This window comes from Ornithodoros turicata, chromosome 1 (assembly GCF_037126465.1).
Source record: "Ornithodoros turicata isolate Travis chromosome 1, ASM3712646v1, whole genome shotgun sequence".
In the NCBI taxonomy this organism is placed as follows: Eukaryota; Metazoa; Arthropoda; class Arachnida; order Ixodida; family Argasidae; genus Ornithodoros; species Ornithodoros turicata.
Genome location: NC_088201.1, coordinates 96,309,420 through 96,328,968, shown reverse-complemented (window position 1 = coordinate 96,328,968; position 19,549 = coordinate 96,309,420). Strand labels below are relative to the sequence as shown.

Here is a 19,549-nt window from a genome sequence, read left to right as displayed (position 1 = left end):
TCATAATGGCCGTGGATGATTTAGATTCCACACGGGGAAACACGCGGTAACCCTAGCTATGCTGGATGACTCTTCGCTGGTAGAGCGACCACGGAACAACTGTCCAATCACATTATTTTGTGACGAGGTGCAAGAGTACCTCTAGTAGCTGGTGTGAGAGATGCCCTCTCGAATGTTTCTTCGCCGTGTTAGTCCCTCGTAAAAAGTAATCTACGTTAAAGGTAATAGCACGGGGTGAACGGGACGCCTTGTGACGGTGCCTGACGCTTTGCGGCCAGAGTTCTTCTATTTTCGCCTGTCATCGCTGAAATTATTTCGTGCCCTCACATATTTTCGCAGGCAGGAAACGACTATCCTTCTGTGGGCAAAAATGGAATACGGTGCGGTAAGGTTACGGAGGAGGACAACGTGCACTGGACTGCTGGTCGGTTAGTCCGGATAAGCCTTGTCACTGGGACTCCAGTGTCGGTCTTCATTGAGGAAAACATCTTGCGACTCGTTGTCACCAGCTACACGGACGGTAGGACTTCACATTGAAGTTTTCGACTGCTTTTTTGCTTCTTGGTGTCGTTGCTCGTTGTGATTACGAAATGCAAGAGAAGGAAATTTGATGAGACCTGTTATACAACGCCTGGGATACGTCTCGCTCTATCAAATACTGTCCTTGGAGATCATATACTACGAAGCGTGGAACAGTGCGCCTTTGTTTCCCACGTGAGAACATACCATGTGTTTATAATACTTTGTCCCATTGAAATGAGTGTGTCGCGAATACATTATTGATAGACGTATGCGCTGCTATCAAATTCGCGACCGCACCCGCATGAGGTTTGGTGGAGCTACGCCCACCCGCACTTGCGGGTATATCCGCAGACACGCACTACAGGGGCGTGCAGCCGAGTCGCACAAGTTAGAGTACTGAAGCGCGAAGAAGGAAAGCGTTTATAGACGTTGAACTGCACTCCACATTTGGTAGATCAAATGCAGAATATACATAATTGTTGAAAGAAGGTAATCCAATCATCGTAAAACGAAGGGAAGGGAATTGATGTTCTGAGGCTGGAACACATAGAAGGGACAGTACAACTACAGCCTCCAGTGCCTAAGAAATTAATTATGAAAGAAGGAAGTCACTGAAGAGAGTAGCCAGCTGTGGGACTCGAACCCACATCTTCTGGATTACCGGTCCAGGGCTCTTACCAACTGAGCTAAGCTAACTCGCCTTCTATGCGTTCCAGCCTCAGAACATCAATTCGCTTCATGTTCAACAGATGCCGCTTGCGTCACCCCGTCGTGTGAATGTGTGTGCGAATGAGAAAACATGTAAGCGTGAAAGGTTAGGGAGTGAGGGAGTGCATGTGTATGTTCCTTCAAATGCGGCACCCTTGGAAATCACTGGAGAGGCGTGTTAGCTTAACTCAATTGGTAAGAGCTCTGGAACGCTAATCCAGATGATGTGGGTTCGAGTCCTAGAGCTGGCTAACCTCTTTAGTGACTTCCTTCTTTCATAATTTCATTATTATAGAACGGACTGGAAGTCCGGCCTTTTGCGCGCCTATTTCGCGAAAAAGCATGAACGCGGGTATAGCGCGGTTCCCGCAGCGCCAATGCGGATGCACACGCACTTTAAGCGCGGCCCGCATAAAGTCACATTTTCTACACGCAAATCCGAGATTACTGCGGGTGTCAGGGAGGCCGTCAAGTTGAGCTGGTTTCAGGCGATCGATGGAGATGTTCTCGTGGCGTCCGTGAAGGTCAACGGTGCAGTTTTTATCAGGTTTAGGCCACCAGTTGTGAAGAACTGTAAAGGATGAGGCAGGCGGCAAGCATGAGGCAAACGTTTACTGAAGTGGTCAAAACCGTAGGCCACGGGGAATATAAGTCAGAAACTGGCTGGAGGGCGAAAGCTCGGGTTGGCGTCGATAGGACCGTCGTGAATGGTTGAAATGGCAGCCTCAGCTTTTTCTTCTTTTCTTCGTAGGAAAGTTTTTCCCAACTGAAACACTCTGCTTGGAAATCGAGACAAATACATCAGCATTATATTTTCATTCCACGCAGCGATAGACGGGAAGTGTCCTGACCGTGGATTTCGCTGCGACAACAACCGCTGCATCTTCTTCCGCTACACGTGTGACGGAGTCAACAACTGCGGCGACAATAGCGACGAGTCACATTTCGGAAGTTCTGCATGCTGTGAGTCTGAATCCGAATAGCACACATTAATCGCTGCATATCCGAAGGCGTGCAAGTGGCGACCTTGCTCTTTCAGGGGCAGTAGACAAGCGATACTAAATGAAGGGCACAATGAGGAACACGTTGTATAGCGCTGATTTTCTAACAACCTCGTCGTTTAGGGTAAGGCAGGACAAAGTGAGACGCGAAGCAAAACGAGTAATTCATTTTTTGCTTTACGCCACCTATCTCAGAAACTCGTGAAACAAGGTGGATAACAACCCCCGAATTCCGAAGTGTGCGGGAGGTTTTCCCAGAAAGAGGTAAAGGGACACGGGTCCGACCAGCAAGTCCGATAACGAACGAATGCATTTATTCGGCATGTTCACGCGCGCTGAGGCGAGCTGCGTGGGCGGCGCCAGCTGACCGACTTCGTCGTCGGCAGTCACCACAGCTACCTCCCAGCTCAGAGTACCGTCGGTACGGAAAGGTTAACACCGCTCCGGACCAAAGAGCGCATGGGGTACGTAGTCGGTCCAGGTGACGTGCTTGACCGGCACGGGTGTAGAATATTTATTTATTTAGAATACGTTAAAGACCAAAACGGGTACAACATAACGGAGGAGTCGGCCGACAGTAAAAACTCAAAAAAGTAATTAACATGATCGGCAAGCAACAAAAGAAACGTCAGATATATTAAAAAAAAAGGAAATACAACACTAAAGTCATCAAGAGATGATGCAAAAAACCAGCAAGGATGTACACATATAGATCCTGGGAACAACAGTGCGAAAAAAAGAAACGAAAAAGAACGTAAAGAAGAGTCAGGGACGAGATGAGAAATTGGTGATGGCCGCCTGAAACTGGGGATGATTAGTGAAAAGTGCTACATGGCGGGGAAGGTGCTACATGGCCGAAGTAGTAACTTGAAATTAGAGGAAAGGACCGTGAGAAGGAGAGAACTTTACATTTATCAGTATTGACAGGTAGTAACCATGCCGAGCACCAAGATGATATACGTTCAAGGTCCTGTTGGAATGTAACACAGTCAAGGGTGGAACATACTTTACGGTAGATGACGCAATCGTCCGCGAAAAGACGGACAGAAGAAGTTACAGATGTCATTAATGAAAATGAGAAATAAAAGAGGGCCTATCAACGAACGCTGAGGGATTCCCGAGGATACAGGTGCCAGTGAAGACGCTGTCTCGTTGGCTGTCACAAACTGTGGCCTGCCGCTTAAGAAATTCTGAATCCACGAGAGAACGAAGGGGTCGATATTGAGTTAAGATAATTTTGCAAAAAGACGGACGTGGGGCACCCGATCAAAAGCCTTCGCAAAATCCAAAAAGACAGCGTCCACCTGGCAACCCTGGTCAAGAAAACTAAATATGTCATGGGTCAGTCCAGCCAACTGAGTTTCACAAGAATAACCACGACGAAACCCATGCTGCAGAGGAAAGAAAAAGTTGTTCGCCTCAAGAAAGGAAGTTAAATGTGACACTATAATGTGTTCCAGGGATTTGTAATGCAAACAAGTTAGAGACATAGGCTAATAGTTTCTGGGGTCAGCTTTGTTACCTGACTTAAACACTGGGATGACCTTAGCAATCAGAGGTATGTCACCAGTGAAAAGAGACTGCGATAATATTAACGTTAAGTATTTTGCGGATATATGTTGGGTACTTTTTAACAGTTTGGACGTAATTCCATCAACACCACAAGAAGAAGACAGCTTACAATTTTCAATTAACTGAAGTACGCCACTGTAGCTAATGTCAATCCCCTCCATAGGTGGGACATTGTACAAAGGAGGTGTAGGTACATTCACAGCTGATTCCCTAGTGAATACTGACACAAAGTATTGGTTGAGGACCGTCGAGCAATCGTTTCTCCCCACAGGCGAACCAGAGACATCGTGTAAACATAAGCCAGTCTCGACAGGAGGCGAAATCAGCTGCCAGAACTTACGAGGCTGATTCCTAAGTAGGGAGGGAAGTGTGCAACGATAGAAAATTGACTTGGCCTCACGTACGCAGTCTTTGAATTTTCTCTCGGCAGTCTGATATTTTTCCCACGCGAGGGGAGACCCAGAAAATCTGGCTTGCAGAAATAAACGTTTCTTTTTTGAGCGAAGACGCTTCAGATTGGAAGTAAACTAAGGGACCGTAGGACAAGTGACATAGAACGTAGGTATCATCCTCCAGTTCCTTAAGTTTCGCCTTAAAAAGACACCAGTTTTGCTCCACGGTCCTCAAGTGGAAGTCGGCAACAAACACATCAAAGAAGGATGGCAGTGTAGTATTCATCGCTGAAAAGTTGCCAGCTCTATAGTTTTTAAGAGGCTTTCTACGACTGCGCATCCGAGGTAGAGTAACGGGAATCGAAAAAGACAAATTTATTATCACTAGAGCCATCGAACACAGAAAGTGGGGAAATAAGGCTGGGCGCCGAACACAGGACAAGGTCAAGGATACTAGATGAAGTAAGAGATACCCTTGTTGGGACCTTAACTAATTGCTCAAGGTTAAAAGTGAGACATGTATTTAGAAAATCACGCTCAGCAGGCGGTAACCTCACATGACAACGCTCCCGGGACCACGTACTAGCCGGAAAGTTGAAATCACCAAGCAGTAATACGGAGAATGACGGAAAACGCTCAATTAGACTAGACACTACACTATGCAATTCACACACAAAGGAGCTAAGATCAGGTGGGCGATAGCAAACTCCTAGGAGTATCTTAGCACGGGCCCAGGAGACAGTGGCCCAACACATTTCGAGGTTTGAATTAACAGTAACTGAAGAAAGGGGGGGATACAGTCCCTGACAGCCAGTAGTACTCCACCACCTCTGCGATTAGGACGATCACAGCGAAGATAAGAAAAACCGGCAGGTAGCTCGCTATCAAAAATTTCCGGACGTAGCCAACTCCCAGTAAGGGCCACAATGTCAGCACCAGAATCCTCGATCAAAGAACACAAACGATCTGTTTTATTGATAACACTGCGAATGTTACCAAAGAGCACATATGGGTTTTTAATGTGGTGTCATGGCGTGGCAACATCTTTAGCGGCACTAGTCACGTTACTTAGGAGCTTAGACTTTGATCCGGTGATCTGTGTTTCCGCATTAGTGGAATCCATGGAATGGTCGGTGTTGATCAGGGCTCTCTGATTGGCTTCCTTGTTCCAAGTAAAAAGCTGATTGTTAATAACCAACTTATCAAAAACAAGGCGAACTTTCTGACCATTAGACCGTTCAACTGAAGCACTTTCCCACAGCTTCTTACGAATGAGCTGAACACGTTTAGTGTAATCTTCTTTGACTGAGTAGTGTGTCCCCTTAAGCCGACCACAGTTACGTAAGACTTCCACCTTTTCAGAAAAATTATAGAATCTGACAATCGTGGGACGAGGATTCACACCACGCTTTTTTCCGATCCGGTGGACGCGCTCAATGCTACCAATACTTGTGTTAAGAATGTCACGGAAAAACTTGTCTCTGACAAACTGGAGCAGACTATCAGAAGACTCAGAAGCATCTTCGTGTATGCCATAGATAAGAAGGTTGTTTCGTCTAGACCGGCCCTCTAAATCATCGGCTCTCAGGATCAATGAGTTAAGAGTTGACTCAAGAAAACCCATTTTGCTAGAGCTCTCGGAAATAGAAACCTTTAAACATTCGAGCTCGGACACCTTCTGCTCAATTGACGTCATTCTGTTAGTCAGGCTTGCGAGTGTCTTTTCGGCTTCTGATAAACATGTCTGAATCGACAAGAGCAATTTTCGATCAGCCTCTTGGTTTTCGAGCACCTTAGCCAAAAGTTCAGTATTCGTTGGACCGGGATTTGTTTCAACATCACCAGACATCAACAGAATATTAGCAATGACACGTTTGCGATCACAGACCAACGAGAACATCCTGCGTGGGCACGGCAAGACAACTATACATAAGTAATTGCTTCTAACTGAACTGAAAGTGACAGTACATGTACTAACCTGCAAGGCAAAAGCAAAGGTCTTGAAGCGACACATTCCTTGCGACATCCCGTGCCCACCATTGAAGTAATCACGCAAAAAGTGCTCTTTTATAGAAGACTCTTCTGGCGCTGTGTACACTGTTCCCGTTGAATGCGCCACGTGAGAGGATGATCCACACAAGGCGAACTTGCTGCTGGGAGCATCGTGAAGGAAAACCAGTATTATCTCAGGTGGTGAAGTTCGCACAAGCAGGGGGAGCACTGATTAAATCCAGTCCGCAGAAAAGTGGATAAGTGACAGATGCGGTGAACTGCAAGGCAAAAGCAAAGGTCTTGAAGCGACACATTCCTTGCGACATGCCGTGCCCAACACTCCGAGCGTTGTCCATGAAAGCAGGCTTTAGCCTGTCGATGGAGACAGATTCCGGCCGGCCGCGGACGTCGATGACCAAGGTTTTGCGTGAACGGCGCTGGACCTTGTAAGACCCGGAATACGGAGGCTCGAGCGAGCGAAGAAGGCGGTCCGTCCGGAAAAAAACGTGATGCTACGGCTCGGGTCGGAGTCAACTGAAGCGTGGCAAAGGCTTGTTTCAGGCGGGCGACGAAAGCAGATTGGTCCGTGCAAGTGAAAGATGGAGGTGCAAAGACGTCGGCGGGCAGGCGAAGTGGGGTCCTGTAAACCAGCTCCGCCGACGAACAGTCAAGGCCGACTTTAACTGCCGCCCGAATGCCCAAGAGAATGGATGGTAGGTTCTCGGTCTAATTCGCACGGTCACCGTTAGCCATGATGACCTGCTTGAGGTGGCGGTGGAAACGCTCCACCAGGCCGTTGCAAGCTGGATGGTACGCGGAGGTGCGTATGCTCTCGACCCCAGGAGTCGCAGGAAAGCTTCGAAGTGGTGCCTCTCAAATTGTGGGCCCCTGTCCATAACGACTTCTTCTGGGACGCCGAAGGACGAAGTTCAGATGGACAAGAATGTACGCGCAACGGTCTCTGCAGTCATGGGACAGGCTTCGGGGCAGCGGGTGAACCTGTCGACAGACGTCAACAGGTAACGGTGCCCCTGCTATAAGGGTAAAGGCCAGACAATGTTGAGGTGGACCTTGCTAAACCTGGCATTGGGAGGCAAAAATGTGCAAGACAAACCGTTGAAGGGTCAATGCCGTCTAGGCGCGGACTCCACGGTGCGCGAGGCCAAGGAGGGAGTAAAACACAGACTTACGCAAGGCGGCCGGAACTACTGAAGGAGGCTCAGCATTGGTCATGTGGCAAAGAACGGGCCGCGGGTAGACATGCAAGGACAAATTCTGAAGCATGGGGCTTGTCGAATGGCCGGTACGAAGGTGGGCGATCTCAGTGTCTTCAGATAGTGCTTGGGGGATGGTGACGGAACTGAGGACTGTCACTCCACAGCGTGAACACGACTCAACGCGTCCGCGACAGCGTTGCTGAGTCCTTTGATGCGACGGATGTCGGTGGTAAATTTCGAGATATAAGCGAAGTGGCAATCTCGCGAGGGCTGTACATCGTGCTAGAGGATGCGAAAGCGCCGACAAGCGGGTTATGGTCGGTGAAAGTAAAACTTCTGGCCTCCAACAAATGACGAATATGGCGCGCCGCAGAATACGCCGCGAAAAGTTCCTCCCCGAAAGCACTGTACTTCGACTCCGTGGCGCTGAACTTGCGTGAGAAAAACGCGAGCGGCACATGTGAGCCATCGACCTCTTGCTGTAGAGCCGCGCCAACAGGGTTGTCCGAGGCGTCAACAACAAGGGACGTAGGAGCGTCGTGCCGGGGGTGACTAAGCATTCTAGCTGAAGGCAAGGCGTCCTTGACGGAGTTGAAAGAGGCTCGCAGGTCGTCGCCCCAGCGTAAGGGTGCCGAAGATGAGGATGCTGGTTTGGTCTAGAGCAATTCTTCGAATGGTCGAAGAAGTTCCGCGCAAGATCGAACAAAGCGTCTGTAAAAGCTGACGGAGTCAAGGAAACGTGGTAGCTGGCGGACAGACGCTGGCAGAGGCTGTTGTATCGCCAGAACTTTTTGTGGAAGGGGGAAGATTCCGTCGGCGGAGATCTGATGTAGTAGAGTAAGCGTTTGGGCTGGTTGGTTCATATTGAATTAAAAACAATTAAAAACCCCCAGTGCTGGGTAGGACAAGGACAGAGGATAAAAGGACAAGGACCGGCACTGAACTGCAACCAAGTGAAGTTTATTCGGGGTGAGAGGGGTGTCACTGGTTTGCTCGAAAAAAAAAACTTAACTTGGTTGCAGTTCAGTGCCGGTCCTTGTCCTTTTATCCTCTGTCCTTGTCCTACCCAGCACTGGGGGTTTTTAATTGTTTTTAATTCGAGATCTGATGCCCTCTTACTCCAGCGAAAGCTTGCCTTATTCGCACATCTGGGCGTTGATCACGATGCCGTGCTGTTGCAATCGTGCGAAAACCTGGCGGAGGTGTTGCGCGTGCTGCTCCTGAGTTTCATTGGCAACGAGGATGTCATCCAGGTAAGCCAAAGGCCATCCACGAAAGGCTTCGTGATGGCAATCTTGGGAACGTCTTCGGCAGCCACGGTGATCCGCTTTCACCAGATCTAGCTTACTGAATAGACCAGCTCCGGCCAAATTCATGGTAAAGTCCTGAATGTTGGGAAATGGACATCGATCCGATTTGGTGACCGCACTGAGTGCCTTGTAGTCGCCACAAGGTCTCCTATCACCCGTTTTCTTAGGGATCATATGTAAAGGCGAGGCCCAGTCACTTTGAGACGGTCTAGCAATACCAATGTCAAGCATGTGCTGGAACTCAGTTTGAGCGACATTGAATTTTTCGGGCGCAAGCCGACGGGGTCGAAACTGTACTGGGGGACCAGTTGTTTGAATGTGATGAACCATATCGTTCATAGAATTCGCTGAGGACAGCAGCAAAAGGCGACTGCAGCGACGAGATGGTGACGGCTGGTGGAGGCTGTCGAACGATTCAGGGATGCCCGGGTGTTCGCAAGCTCGTCTTCGAGTCCACGATGGCTTTGCGACCGAGGCTGATGATCAAACCGAAGTGGTGCAGAAAATCCGGGCCCAGTATGTTGTCTTCAAGTGCAGCAGTTTTGAACACCCACGGAAAGGAGCGTCGAAGTCCAAGAGTCAAAGTCACCGAACGTTTGCAGCTGCGCGGTGGTAGGTGGGTTGCCGTAACCCTTCCGATCGAGTAGCAGGGATTAAACTGACTTCCGCTCCTGTGTCGACCGAGGAACGGCGTCGGGATGTTCTATCGGAGACGTAGAGAAGGCGGTTGCCGCTGCTGTGGGTTGATGGGGATGCGCACGCCGCCATTAATGATCCCCGGGGCGGTTCTCCGGCCAGGCGCAGCGTGATTGACATCTACGGCCTCTTGCGCTGAACTGCCAGTGAAACCAACAGCACTCCGTCGGTTTTCTTCCGGCGCCGGCGATGAACAACGACGGATCTCGCGTGGAGATATTGACCGACTGCGGCGACGCGTAACGCTGCGGCCACCTGCGCTGCCACAGACGCCAGAAGGGACATTATATTTCGCAAGTCGTCCTGTAGCTCCTCAAGGGCAGTACGACGGCCGCCTTGGTGATCTTCCGCTGCATGGTGCAGAGGGAAGTGGGCATGGGACACGACCGGCGGACGGCGTGTGAGGTGTGTGAAGGCCCGTTCAACTTCTGTGCTGGAAGAAACGACAGTCAACAAATATCTGTACGTACGTGTAGGCAGCGGGCCTCTGCCACCTCCAGTCATAGAAAGTGACATTTCCTTACGAAGGAGTGACTCTGTGCCTGATGGCCCACAGCTGTTTGATTTTCCTGTCACATTTGCTCTCACGAAATCCCGTGACTTCGTGACGTCAAACATTGACCGGGATCCCGGGATTCGAGACATCCCGATTGACAAACCTATAGTCACAACCCTTGTTTGCTAGTCGTCACAAGTTCTACCTGTGCCTTCTGTCCGTAACAATTTCGCTTAGCTCTCGCATTGTGTGATCCGCTGCTCCTTTATAACGAGTTTCGTACTTCGAGACACCTATTACTTTTGTACGCCACTTGAGCTTACTTCTTCTCTCTATACTCAGTGATGCCACGCAGTGCTCTACTATTCATGGTTATCGGAACGATGAACTTCGTTGCTACGTGGTCTTCGGTCATCTACTGGTGCCTTCACAAGAAGCATCTCAGGAAGAAGGTGAGATACCAGACTGCTAACAGCGAACGTTTGCTCTAATCATGCAAGCTTAACCTAACTCTTTGTCCACAGATTGGTACCGAAGCCCAATGGGGATCTATCAGTACCGCAGTTACTTCGCCGTCTGGTCTTCTTAGTGCCGAAGGGAACGCCGTGTCGTCCCCGGAGAGAGAGGTCTTCTCAACGGATGCCTTCCGGTCTGATATGGGTTATGAGTCGCCCTCAGAGCATGCAGCTATCTTCAAGAGTCCCCTTATCACGCGTCGTCCCAGTGCCAATGAGGCAGATACACGTGACGAAGACAAAACGAAACCGAATGAGTGATAGGCGTCCGAAAGCTGTCACAAATAATTGAAATATGCCATGTTTTATGAGCATCAGCCGTGGTAGCAGACAGTGTACACATGTGTGTTATGTTATTGTTGTGTTATATGCAGACGACACAACTGTACTCATTTCTGCGTCACAAGGGTCAGACTTGGTTCTCAATGGGAACACCATTTTAGATAACATTCGAGTTTGGACTGAAAAAAATTGTTTGCGTGTTAACACTTCAAAAACAAAAGCAGTAATCTTTAAACCTAAAAACAAGACTTTAACAACAATTTCCCCCTTAACCTTTGGTAACCACAATTTTGCCGGTTGTTAATAGTCAAATATGTTTCTTCCTCTACATTATTGGCATTCTGTGGTACGTGTGTACAACACAAGGAGTTATTTAAAGGGACTCTGACCAGAAACTGTGGGAGCTCTTGCGTACTTACAGTCGATAAAGCATCCGACAAGGACTCTCCATGCGAAAATTCATGCATTAAAACCCCACGGTTTCTCTAAGCTCGAATTTTAAACATTCGACTTCATCCGAGTGCAGCACGCCTAGCGTCAAACCGAGAAAACATACGTTTATATAGAATATCCACCCTGGCCCACCATCAAGATGACGTCAACACGGGGGCCACTCGCAACACCCACAATTGGCTCAAACGCGTCACGTGGTCACGCAATACCTGTCAATTTCCTTCATGAAATGGCAGTTCTACGTTAATATGTTTTTGTTACAGAGCCTCAAAAAGAAAAATATACCCTGCATTTATCACCTGCAACAGTTTCTACGATTTTCTTTTCAATCTGTACACGGCGTTCCATATATGCTTCCGTATCCGGTCAGCTGTAATGAATGCCGATGCCGACCTTGCGAACTGCGAACTTGTGTGACTCCCGGTTCATCCTCTTTGTTCGGATCATTGGGTTGGTGTTGCAGTTGGTCGCCATATTCTGAGCGTTTCACCTATCGTTGCGGTGTACTGTTCTTGATCTGCTACGAAGCGACGAACCGCAACGGCAGTCACCGCCTCAGCGAAATTCTGTCTGCTGCATCTCAAAGGAACATGGAGACCTGATGATACTGTGGGAGCTAGCTAGCAGACAGCCACACAGGAGGAAGCCCAGAGGTCAACTGTTTATTCGGGCGCGTAACGCGTGGCCGCTGTTGCGGTAGACATCGTCGTCGTCGATGGTAGGTGGTCGCCACAGATACTCCCCCGCCCAGACACAGCGGCAGCTGAGGTTGCATGTTGTGGGGGCAGGATGCAGCAGTAGCAGGAGCTGGCTGGAGCTGGCGGGAGCAGGCGGGTGGGAGGTTCCGAAAGAAAGGTGGTGATGACGCAGCATGAGACGCAGATGGGTGATGCGATGATGGGAGGCAGGTGCGGGGCTGAAGGGCGCCTTGAGTCGCTTTAGAGGCGCTTTGACGTTCGGGTCACCAACTGTGGGAGCTAGCTAGCAGACAGCCGCACAGGAGGAAGCCCAGAGGTCAACTGTTTATTCGGGCGCGTAGCGCGTGCCCGCTGTTGCGGTAGACATCGTCGTCGTCGACGGTAGGTGGTCGCCACAATACCTTCAACTAAAGAAACCAAGTGTGCTCTCATGTGGTCCTGACGGAAAAGTAGTTTCAACAAGGTTAGCACATTTATTTTTCAGTTCCAAGTCTACGTACTTAAAACCATGCAAGTGCAGTCGATCATTCTCGTAGCTGTTGTGTAACGCGTATGCTTTCTTACGTATCCCACAGAACCCTGCACTTTTTCAACCAAGTTATCTTTATGAGATCCTTCTGATGGCTTCTTACTAGGCTATGCCGCTCCGAAGCATTGAGATGACGAAGCGTCGTGGTAGCTGCACCTCCGCTTTCGAAAGATGAAACAGTCTTTCCACACTGTGCTTACTGGCTTTGTATAGAGTCTGGCAAATCCGACAGACTTGGACTGCATTTTTCAAGAAAGTTTGAAATGTAAGTATGTGTATATTGGTTTCACATATCCACCACATATTGAGCGTGTGTATGATTGTACTTTATATGCTATAGCATATCAGCGCACATTATTATTCAACACGTAGTGTGGCAAACTCGACATCAGTCACACAAAGCCAACAATTGCCTTTTCTTCAATTGCTTATTTTTATCATATCATGTTTTTGTCTATATCACAGTCTCAAGTCACAGTTTTACCATGGTTTTGGCGCACTATAGCCCGAGTTGCTTATGCGTCATTAAATTGAATCATCATCATCTTCAACTGCCATTATTCAATTGAAGTGCCAGGTGGATATAATGATATGGCGAGATAAATTTTTTGCTGTCATCCTGGAATTGCTCATTTCAGAAGAATAGTCACCGTGAAGTTTGTTTTCGTTTTCGGAAACATTAAGAGGACTAAAACCACTTTTCTTTCAGAACATACCTTATGCACCTGCATTTCAATTCCAATCTGTATTACAAGAATGACAGACCACTCAACAGAGATGAACATCTGAAAGTGAAAGAGCTCGAACGAATATACGTTAATCTGTGTGAAAGGCGCTTAGTATGTGTGTGAGTCGAGGACATAGGTCTCAAGCTGATTCCTGTCTTCAGAAGAGGTGATAACTATGATCCTCCTATCTATTAACCAGCTCCACTTTTTAGGGTTCCCTGTAAACTAATGGAGCACATCATATACTAGCATGTTGTCAACCAAGTTGAGTCTGTCGATTTCTTTTTTAAAATTCCAGCATGGCTTTAGAAAAGGGTATTCAGGCAAAACTAACGTAGTGGAATTCGTTCACAGCATTTTGCACTGTCTTGATTTCTGGGTCTAAGTAGATGTAGTATTCTTTTATTTTGTAATGGCTTTTGACACTGTGCTCTATGCTCGCGTGTTGGCCAAAGTAGCCTAATTAAAATTTGATCCTGCTACCTGGATATGCAGTTTCTCAACTAACCGCAACAGTGGCGACAACTCGTGAGGAGAACCTATCATATCGCCACCATGCATCATTTGTTATGTTACAATCGCTTCACATTTTAATCTAGTCAAAAGCAAGGCCTTTTGGTGATCGGTCTTGTATGATTACATGCCCCTCCGTTATGTAACCCCACACTGGGTTCTTCAACCTATGAGAGATAAATAAATATATTGCCAAGTACATTGTTTACAAGGCTCGTTATTCCATTTCGCCACACTACCACAAGCAATTGTTAGAGTAGTGGCCCAGGGTATGAATCTCGCCACTAATCATTATTCAAACAAAGTTCATAATGTAAAATCCTTTACTGAGAACACCGGCTTAACACAACAATTAAGGATAAAGAGAGTAAACGTTTCATTGCCTATCCAGGTGGCATCATCCCTACAACAATCAAAAACAACATCAAAGTAGTTAAATCGGTGGTGCGCATCCCTTTCATCCAACGTATTTCATACGCTATTTGGAGGGCACTGTGCCCATCAGGCATTTTGACTGTGCATATCAAGTTGAGTGCATAGAATGTGATGCAACCTACATTGGCGAGATAGACAAAAGAAGTGGGACAAGACTAAAAGAGCACACAAGGGACGTTGCCAGGGCTACTAATGCTTAGCTTAACTAACCAGGACCGAATTAGTCTACCATTGCTGTCCTAAGGGACATATATTGATGGTGCAGTAACCTTTGCACATGACTAACGATGGGGCCCTAGGAAGTTCTTAGAGTCCTGCTTTATCAGGCGTGATGCTTCAGCCTGTAATACAAACCGTGGCTCCCTATCGGATGTGTATGATGCCCTCTTAGATAGGCTGATGTACTCGTCTTTGGCCTCTGTTGTACTGATGATGCCACCCGGATAGGCGACAAAACGTTTACGCTCTGTTTTTAATCGTTGTGTTGAACGGTGTTTGCAGTAAAGGACGCTACATTATGAGGTCGTCACCCGGCTTTTGGAATATATTTTCAAATAAAGTTGTTGTTTTACAAAGCTCAATACATTGCAGAAATCATTCTCATTGCCTATTGTTTAGGGGATGCCATTCTTGCAGTCACATGAAGCATTGAAGGGCCAATTTAAAAAATAAAGGCAGTCTGATTTATGTTCTTGCCGACGTGGCACAGCGTATGCACGAGGTAGCTCCATTTCAGAAGCCTGAGAACACTCAACGCAATTAGTGTGCTAGCATCAGATATGGTGTACAGCATTACATATTTGCTTTTGCTAGGGCAACTAAGAAGGGTGGATAGAAAGGCAGTTACAACCTGTTTCCACAAAAGACACTCAGATTTATTAGCAATTTCGTCCAAGAGAGACAAGGCTTTTTCTAGATTACTAGAACATGGGTACCTGGTTATAAATAACAAGAATTCACCTACCAGAGGTCAGTGTTTCACACACCCTGCTTTCCATCAACACTATTAAAAGGTGTGACCTCCAAACCTGCACAAAATTCCTGGAGAGTCTTTACTGGACACAGTTGCTGTCCCTCTCACCAGGTGTTGTCTATGAACCTGATTCACAGTTCTGGATGCACTGCCTGAGCTAACTTCAGCATGCTTTCCCAACACGAATGGTAACTGCTATGAGGAGTGTTGTACCTACTGAAAGCAACATGAAATGCTGTACCTTGACAGGTAATGTTGATATCCTTCTTAAGACCGTAGAGAGATGTTCCTTGCTCCCTTTATTCCAAATCGTACTATCAGACACAAGCCCACTTGCCACCAAGCCAATGAGTTGTGCCTCACAGTCAGTGCAATCAAGGGAATCTATCACTGAGGCTCAGAAAAGCTGTTTTCCATCGGGATCTGATCCAGGACTGAGCCGTGAGTAGCCCCGTGAAAGCACCAGGGTTTCTTCGAATTTTAGATGTACCAGCTTTTGTTTTCCTCCCCCTCCTTCTTTTTATGTAGTAGCTGATTACTTTAGCCTTGTACTGCTTTGGAGATTGAAGATGTGGAGATGATGTAAGAGGTGGAACTAGGCTTTAGGCAAAATGAGGCAAAGTGTGACTATGTACAAATCTTCTGAGAATGTTTATGTATCATTCACACAAAGAGAGGATAGGTGTTACATCTTTTTCCGGTTTTGATATTTATTTGTTTATGAATACTATATCTCAAAGGCCCTCGCAGGTATTACACGAGGGGGGACATCAACATGGGTCACTTAACAAATATGGAAGTTACAAGGAACATACACATTTGGAAGACATACTCTGTTTTTCGTTCGTTCATCAGTCTTGCTCAAGAAATTGTTCACTGTAGCAATGGTACACAATGTCACGAAAGGAGTGCTCATCCAACGTTCCGCAAGACTGATTAGAAAGGACTAGTGTTGTGTTTCAACACAACATATTGAACTCATGAACCATGCATCATCCTGAGAGCTATAAATCATCCTAAATACAGATGCTGAATTATTTTAAATGCGATAGACGAGCTGTGCGAAGAGGTACCTCCAGTTAGGATCTTAGGTACTTGAAGCCTGTGGCATTTTCTGTGGGAAAGGCTTGCCCGACCCTCTTCACTGCACAGGCTGGGATGACCATGCTCTTGTTTTTCCCAAGCTTGTGCCATACTCACCTTGCAAACTGGCGATACGCAGTGTATCTGCATCGTCTACACAGATGTACATAAAATATAGTTTAGGCAAATAGGTAACCGGTTACAGTACAGTGCGTGTGCAGTGTCATTTCTACATGTACCTGAGAGCAACTGCAGTTTACCTGCCCACACCCTGTACAGTACTACACATGCTGTGTTCTTTTAGAAACCAACATTGTTTTACTTTTCACTGAATCGACAATCAAGAACACTCAATATCGCTAAAAACCTACGCTAAAACATTATGCACAGGGCAATACATAAAAACGTGACTCGGGACACAGCACACTGACAATTTCAAAATTGCCTATATTGGTTTTCTCCAGTTCAGAGTTGTGTACTGTATAGTCTTTTTTATGTGCTGCGCCCTGTACTGGAGTTTTTAACGACTTTAATGCAGGACCAAACCAGTTTTGGGGCCCAAATCTTAACATCATTCGACAAGGACACATGTGACTTACTTGTGAATATAGTCGCTCATAGGTTCGCGCTGCCCACGGAGTTCAATATGCGACTTTCAGGACAGTCATATTGAAGCATAGAAGTTGGAAATCTTCGTGGGTTGTAATGCACTCATACTGCAGTCATTCGGCAGTGTTTTCGAGCTCCTTGCAGCACAAGCATTCGATCTCCTTCGGCATTATGACACACCAGCCACACCGGCACCATGAACAGCAAGTGCGCATTAAATATCAGAACACGAAATTTCAGAGAACGTTTACATGTTCGATCACAGTGTGCGTTAAAAAGCTCATATCGCTTACCTGTCTGTCGAAGACAGGCAACTCATGCTGTTTGCTTCATCTGTGACCGATGTTCGTAAAGCTCTAACTTCGTCTCGCGTTCGCGGCATCGGCGACGTTTCGAAAGCCTACCGAGCTGTTCATCACGAAGAATTTTCTTCTCGATCGCAGAAAGGTCTGAAAGAAGTTCCAGGCTCTAAGTCTCCGCCTTTCTTCCTTCGACCGCCATATTGAAGATCGCTTTCCGGACGGATGCCGGCGCTCTCACAAACTCACTAACAACAGAACTTCCGGTCCGGGCGCCCAATGAAACGTGGACCTCGTGCTTTCGTCACACACACGGAAATTGGCGGATGTCCACTACAAAGAGGCTAGATTTCGGTCCCGATTGCGCGAGTTGAGGAGGAAAAGCGAAGCCGGTTTTCAGCTCCCCGTTTGGCAAATTTTGCCGCCGCGCACAGCCAAAATATTTCACGTGTGGCTTGGAGGCATATTATACCTTCGTAATAGATGCAAACGAAAGATTTGTCGAACTTCTGGTCAGAGTCCCTTTAAGATATTTGTACAATGCGTGAGAAAGATGTTTAGGAAGGTGTTCGTAATCGGGCCCAACAAAGATTGAGAAAGGACAGGCAGCCAGTGAAAGGTAACTGAATGTTTTTCGTTTCCGTTACCGCCTCCGTTAGTGGCCCGTTACTACCATCGTGTTTTTCATTTCCGTTACTTTTCTCTTTTCGATACCGCCCCGCACCCCCACTCTTCTACTTCCCGTTTACCTTCGTTTTGATAAGCTGTGAGATTGTCACAAAAGTTATTCACAAGAGTTCTGCGTATTCTACAAGGCTTAAATTTTCGTGATCGTGCAGTGCACCCTTTTGCCCAGTTTCAGATTTTGAGAGTAGATGCATTGCATAAATATCGTTTGATCCAGCCTCATAAGGGGATGGTGAAAGCCGACAATTTGCATGTTGATATATTTTGCCCCCCCCCCCCCCCAACACAATCACACTCACACACCCCCGGGAACTACTACTATCCCAGATTTGGGCCTCAGTGCGGTACACGTCATTCCCGTTAACTAAACCTTCGCTGATACCTAACGCTGATACCTTCGCATACCATAGTATAAATGGTAATAAATGCACGTCTGAATAGTTACAAAAGCAATAATCACATGCTCAAAAGTTATGCTGCTCAAATATGTTTCCTCCTGTACGGTATTGGCATTCTATGGCACGTGTGTACAACACAAGGAGTTATTTAAGGTATTTGTACAATGCTTGAGAAAGATGTTCAGGAAGGTGTTCGTAATCGGGCCCAACAAAGATTGAGAAAGGACAGGCAGCCAGTGAAAGGTAACTGAATGCTTTTCGTTTCCGTTACCGCCTCCGTTAGTGGCCCGTGTTTGTTTCTATTTCCGTTACGACCATCGTGTTTTTCATTTCCGTTACGTTTCTGTTTTCGGTACCGCCCCGCACCCCCACTCTTCTACTCCCCGTTTACCTTCGTTTTGATAAGCTGTGAGATTGTCACAAAAACATTAATACCTCTAGGTATATTATATTCTGAAATCTATTTTGATTGCTTTAGGGATCCGTGCACAAAACACTTGCAGTAAACGTATTTTTATTCGCGATATACTAATTTTCCGGAATTTCGCGACGGCTAAAATATCGCGAAGAAAAAATGCACTCGTGAATAAAGAGTATGGCATAGTACGTTGATAGACTAACTCATTGCCTTGATATATTGACCATGCAGACACACTGTCAGTTCATTTGTCAGAAAACTGCAAAATGTACGAACGATACATGTATTATTCTTTTATTGTCACATTTGTCCTACCTTGCACAAAGCCTAAACGAGCAGCGGCGTCACATACACAGATTTCCCGGAAAGCTTCAATCAACCACGCAGTATGAATGGATTTGATGGTCGCAGCACGGAAATCCACCTTGACCTCGGAATGGGAACAGTTTCAACACATCTTGACGTCAATCCTGCGAAAGGGAACTGCCCTAGAATCGCGAAATTAAATACACCGCGAATAAAAATACGTTTGCAATGTTCAAAAATATATCCGCTAACATGGTTTTCTCTAATGTTACTCATGATTGCAACTTGCAAGTCACCATAAGCGTATAAGAACTCTGCTTCTCCTGTTTGCTATACAGGGTGTTTCAGTTAAATCCCCAGGCTAAATAATTCGCGAACCGGTGCACCAATCGAATAACTTTCTTTTTTACAAGTATCTGTCCAATACCGCCTACAAGATGCGCACCGCGTGAATGAGCGGGAGGCGCTCATTATTTAAATAAAAATGCAAATGAGTTTCGTAAAAAAGCGTAACTTCTAAAGCAGGGCGCTGTCGGTATTAAAATGGGTACTACCCCTTTTGGGACCTTCAGTGGACACCTTTCAGAGAAAAATCTGCCACCGAAGCGGGTCATTTGTTGCAGTAATTAATTGGTTTCGGTTTACGTATTTTTGTCTCGGCTGGTCGCGGCGAAGCGCAAAAGGACGTAATTCATTGGTGTAATTCATTGGTGTAAG

The 19,549-nt window shown here is 46.8% G+C and overlaps 1 protein-coding gene and 1 non-coding gene across 2 annotated transcripts in view; one reads left to right on the top strand and one right to left on the bottom strand.

Annotated features, from left to right (window-relative positions):
• LOC135366787 (uncharacterized) overlaps nucleotides 1-10,738 on the top strand; it is a 56,886-nt gene extending 46,148 nt beyond the window's left edge. The window contains exons 3-6 of the mRNA XM_064599704.1: nucleotides 340-520; nucleotides 2,059-2,193; nucleotides 10,249-10,358; nucleotides 10,431-10,738. Coding sequence (XP_064455774.1) covers nucleotides 340-520; nucleotides 2,059-2,193; nucleotides 10,249-10,358; nucleotides 10,431-10,682 — 678 coding nt within the window. The 3' untranslated portion in view covers nucleotides 10,683-10,738. The remainder of the gene's footprint in view (nucleotides 1-339; nucleotides 521-2,058; nucleotides 2,194-10,248; nucleotides 10,359-10,430) is intronic.
• On the bottom strand, nucleotides 1,145-1,218 carry Trnat-ggu (transfer RNA threonine (anticodon GGU)). The gene has a single exon. It is a non-coding gene; the product is annotated as a tRNA-Thr (tRNA).
• Nucleotides 10,739-19,549: the final 8,811 nt, after the last annotated feature.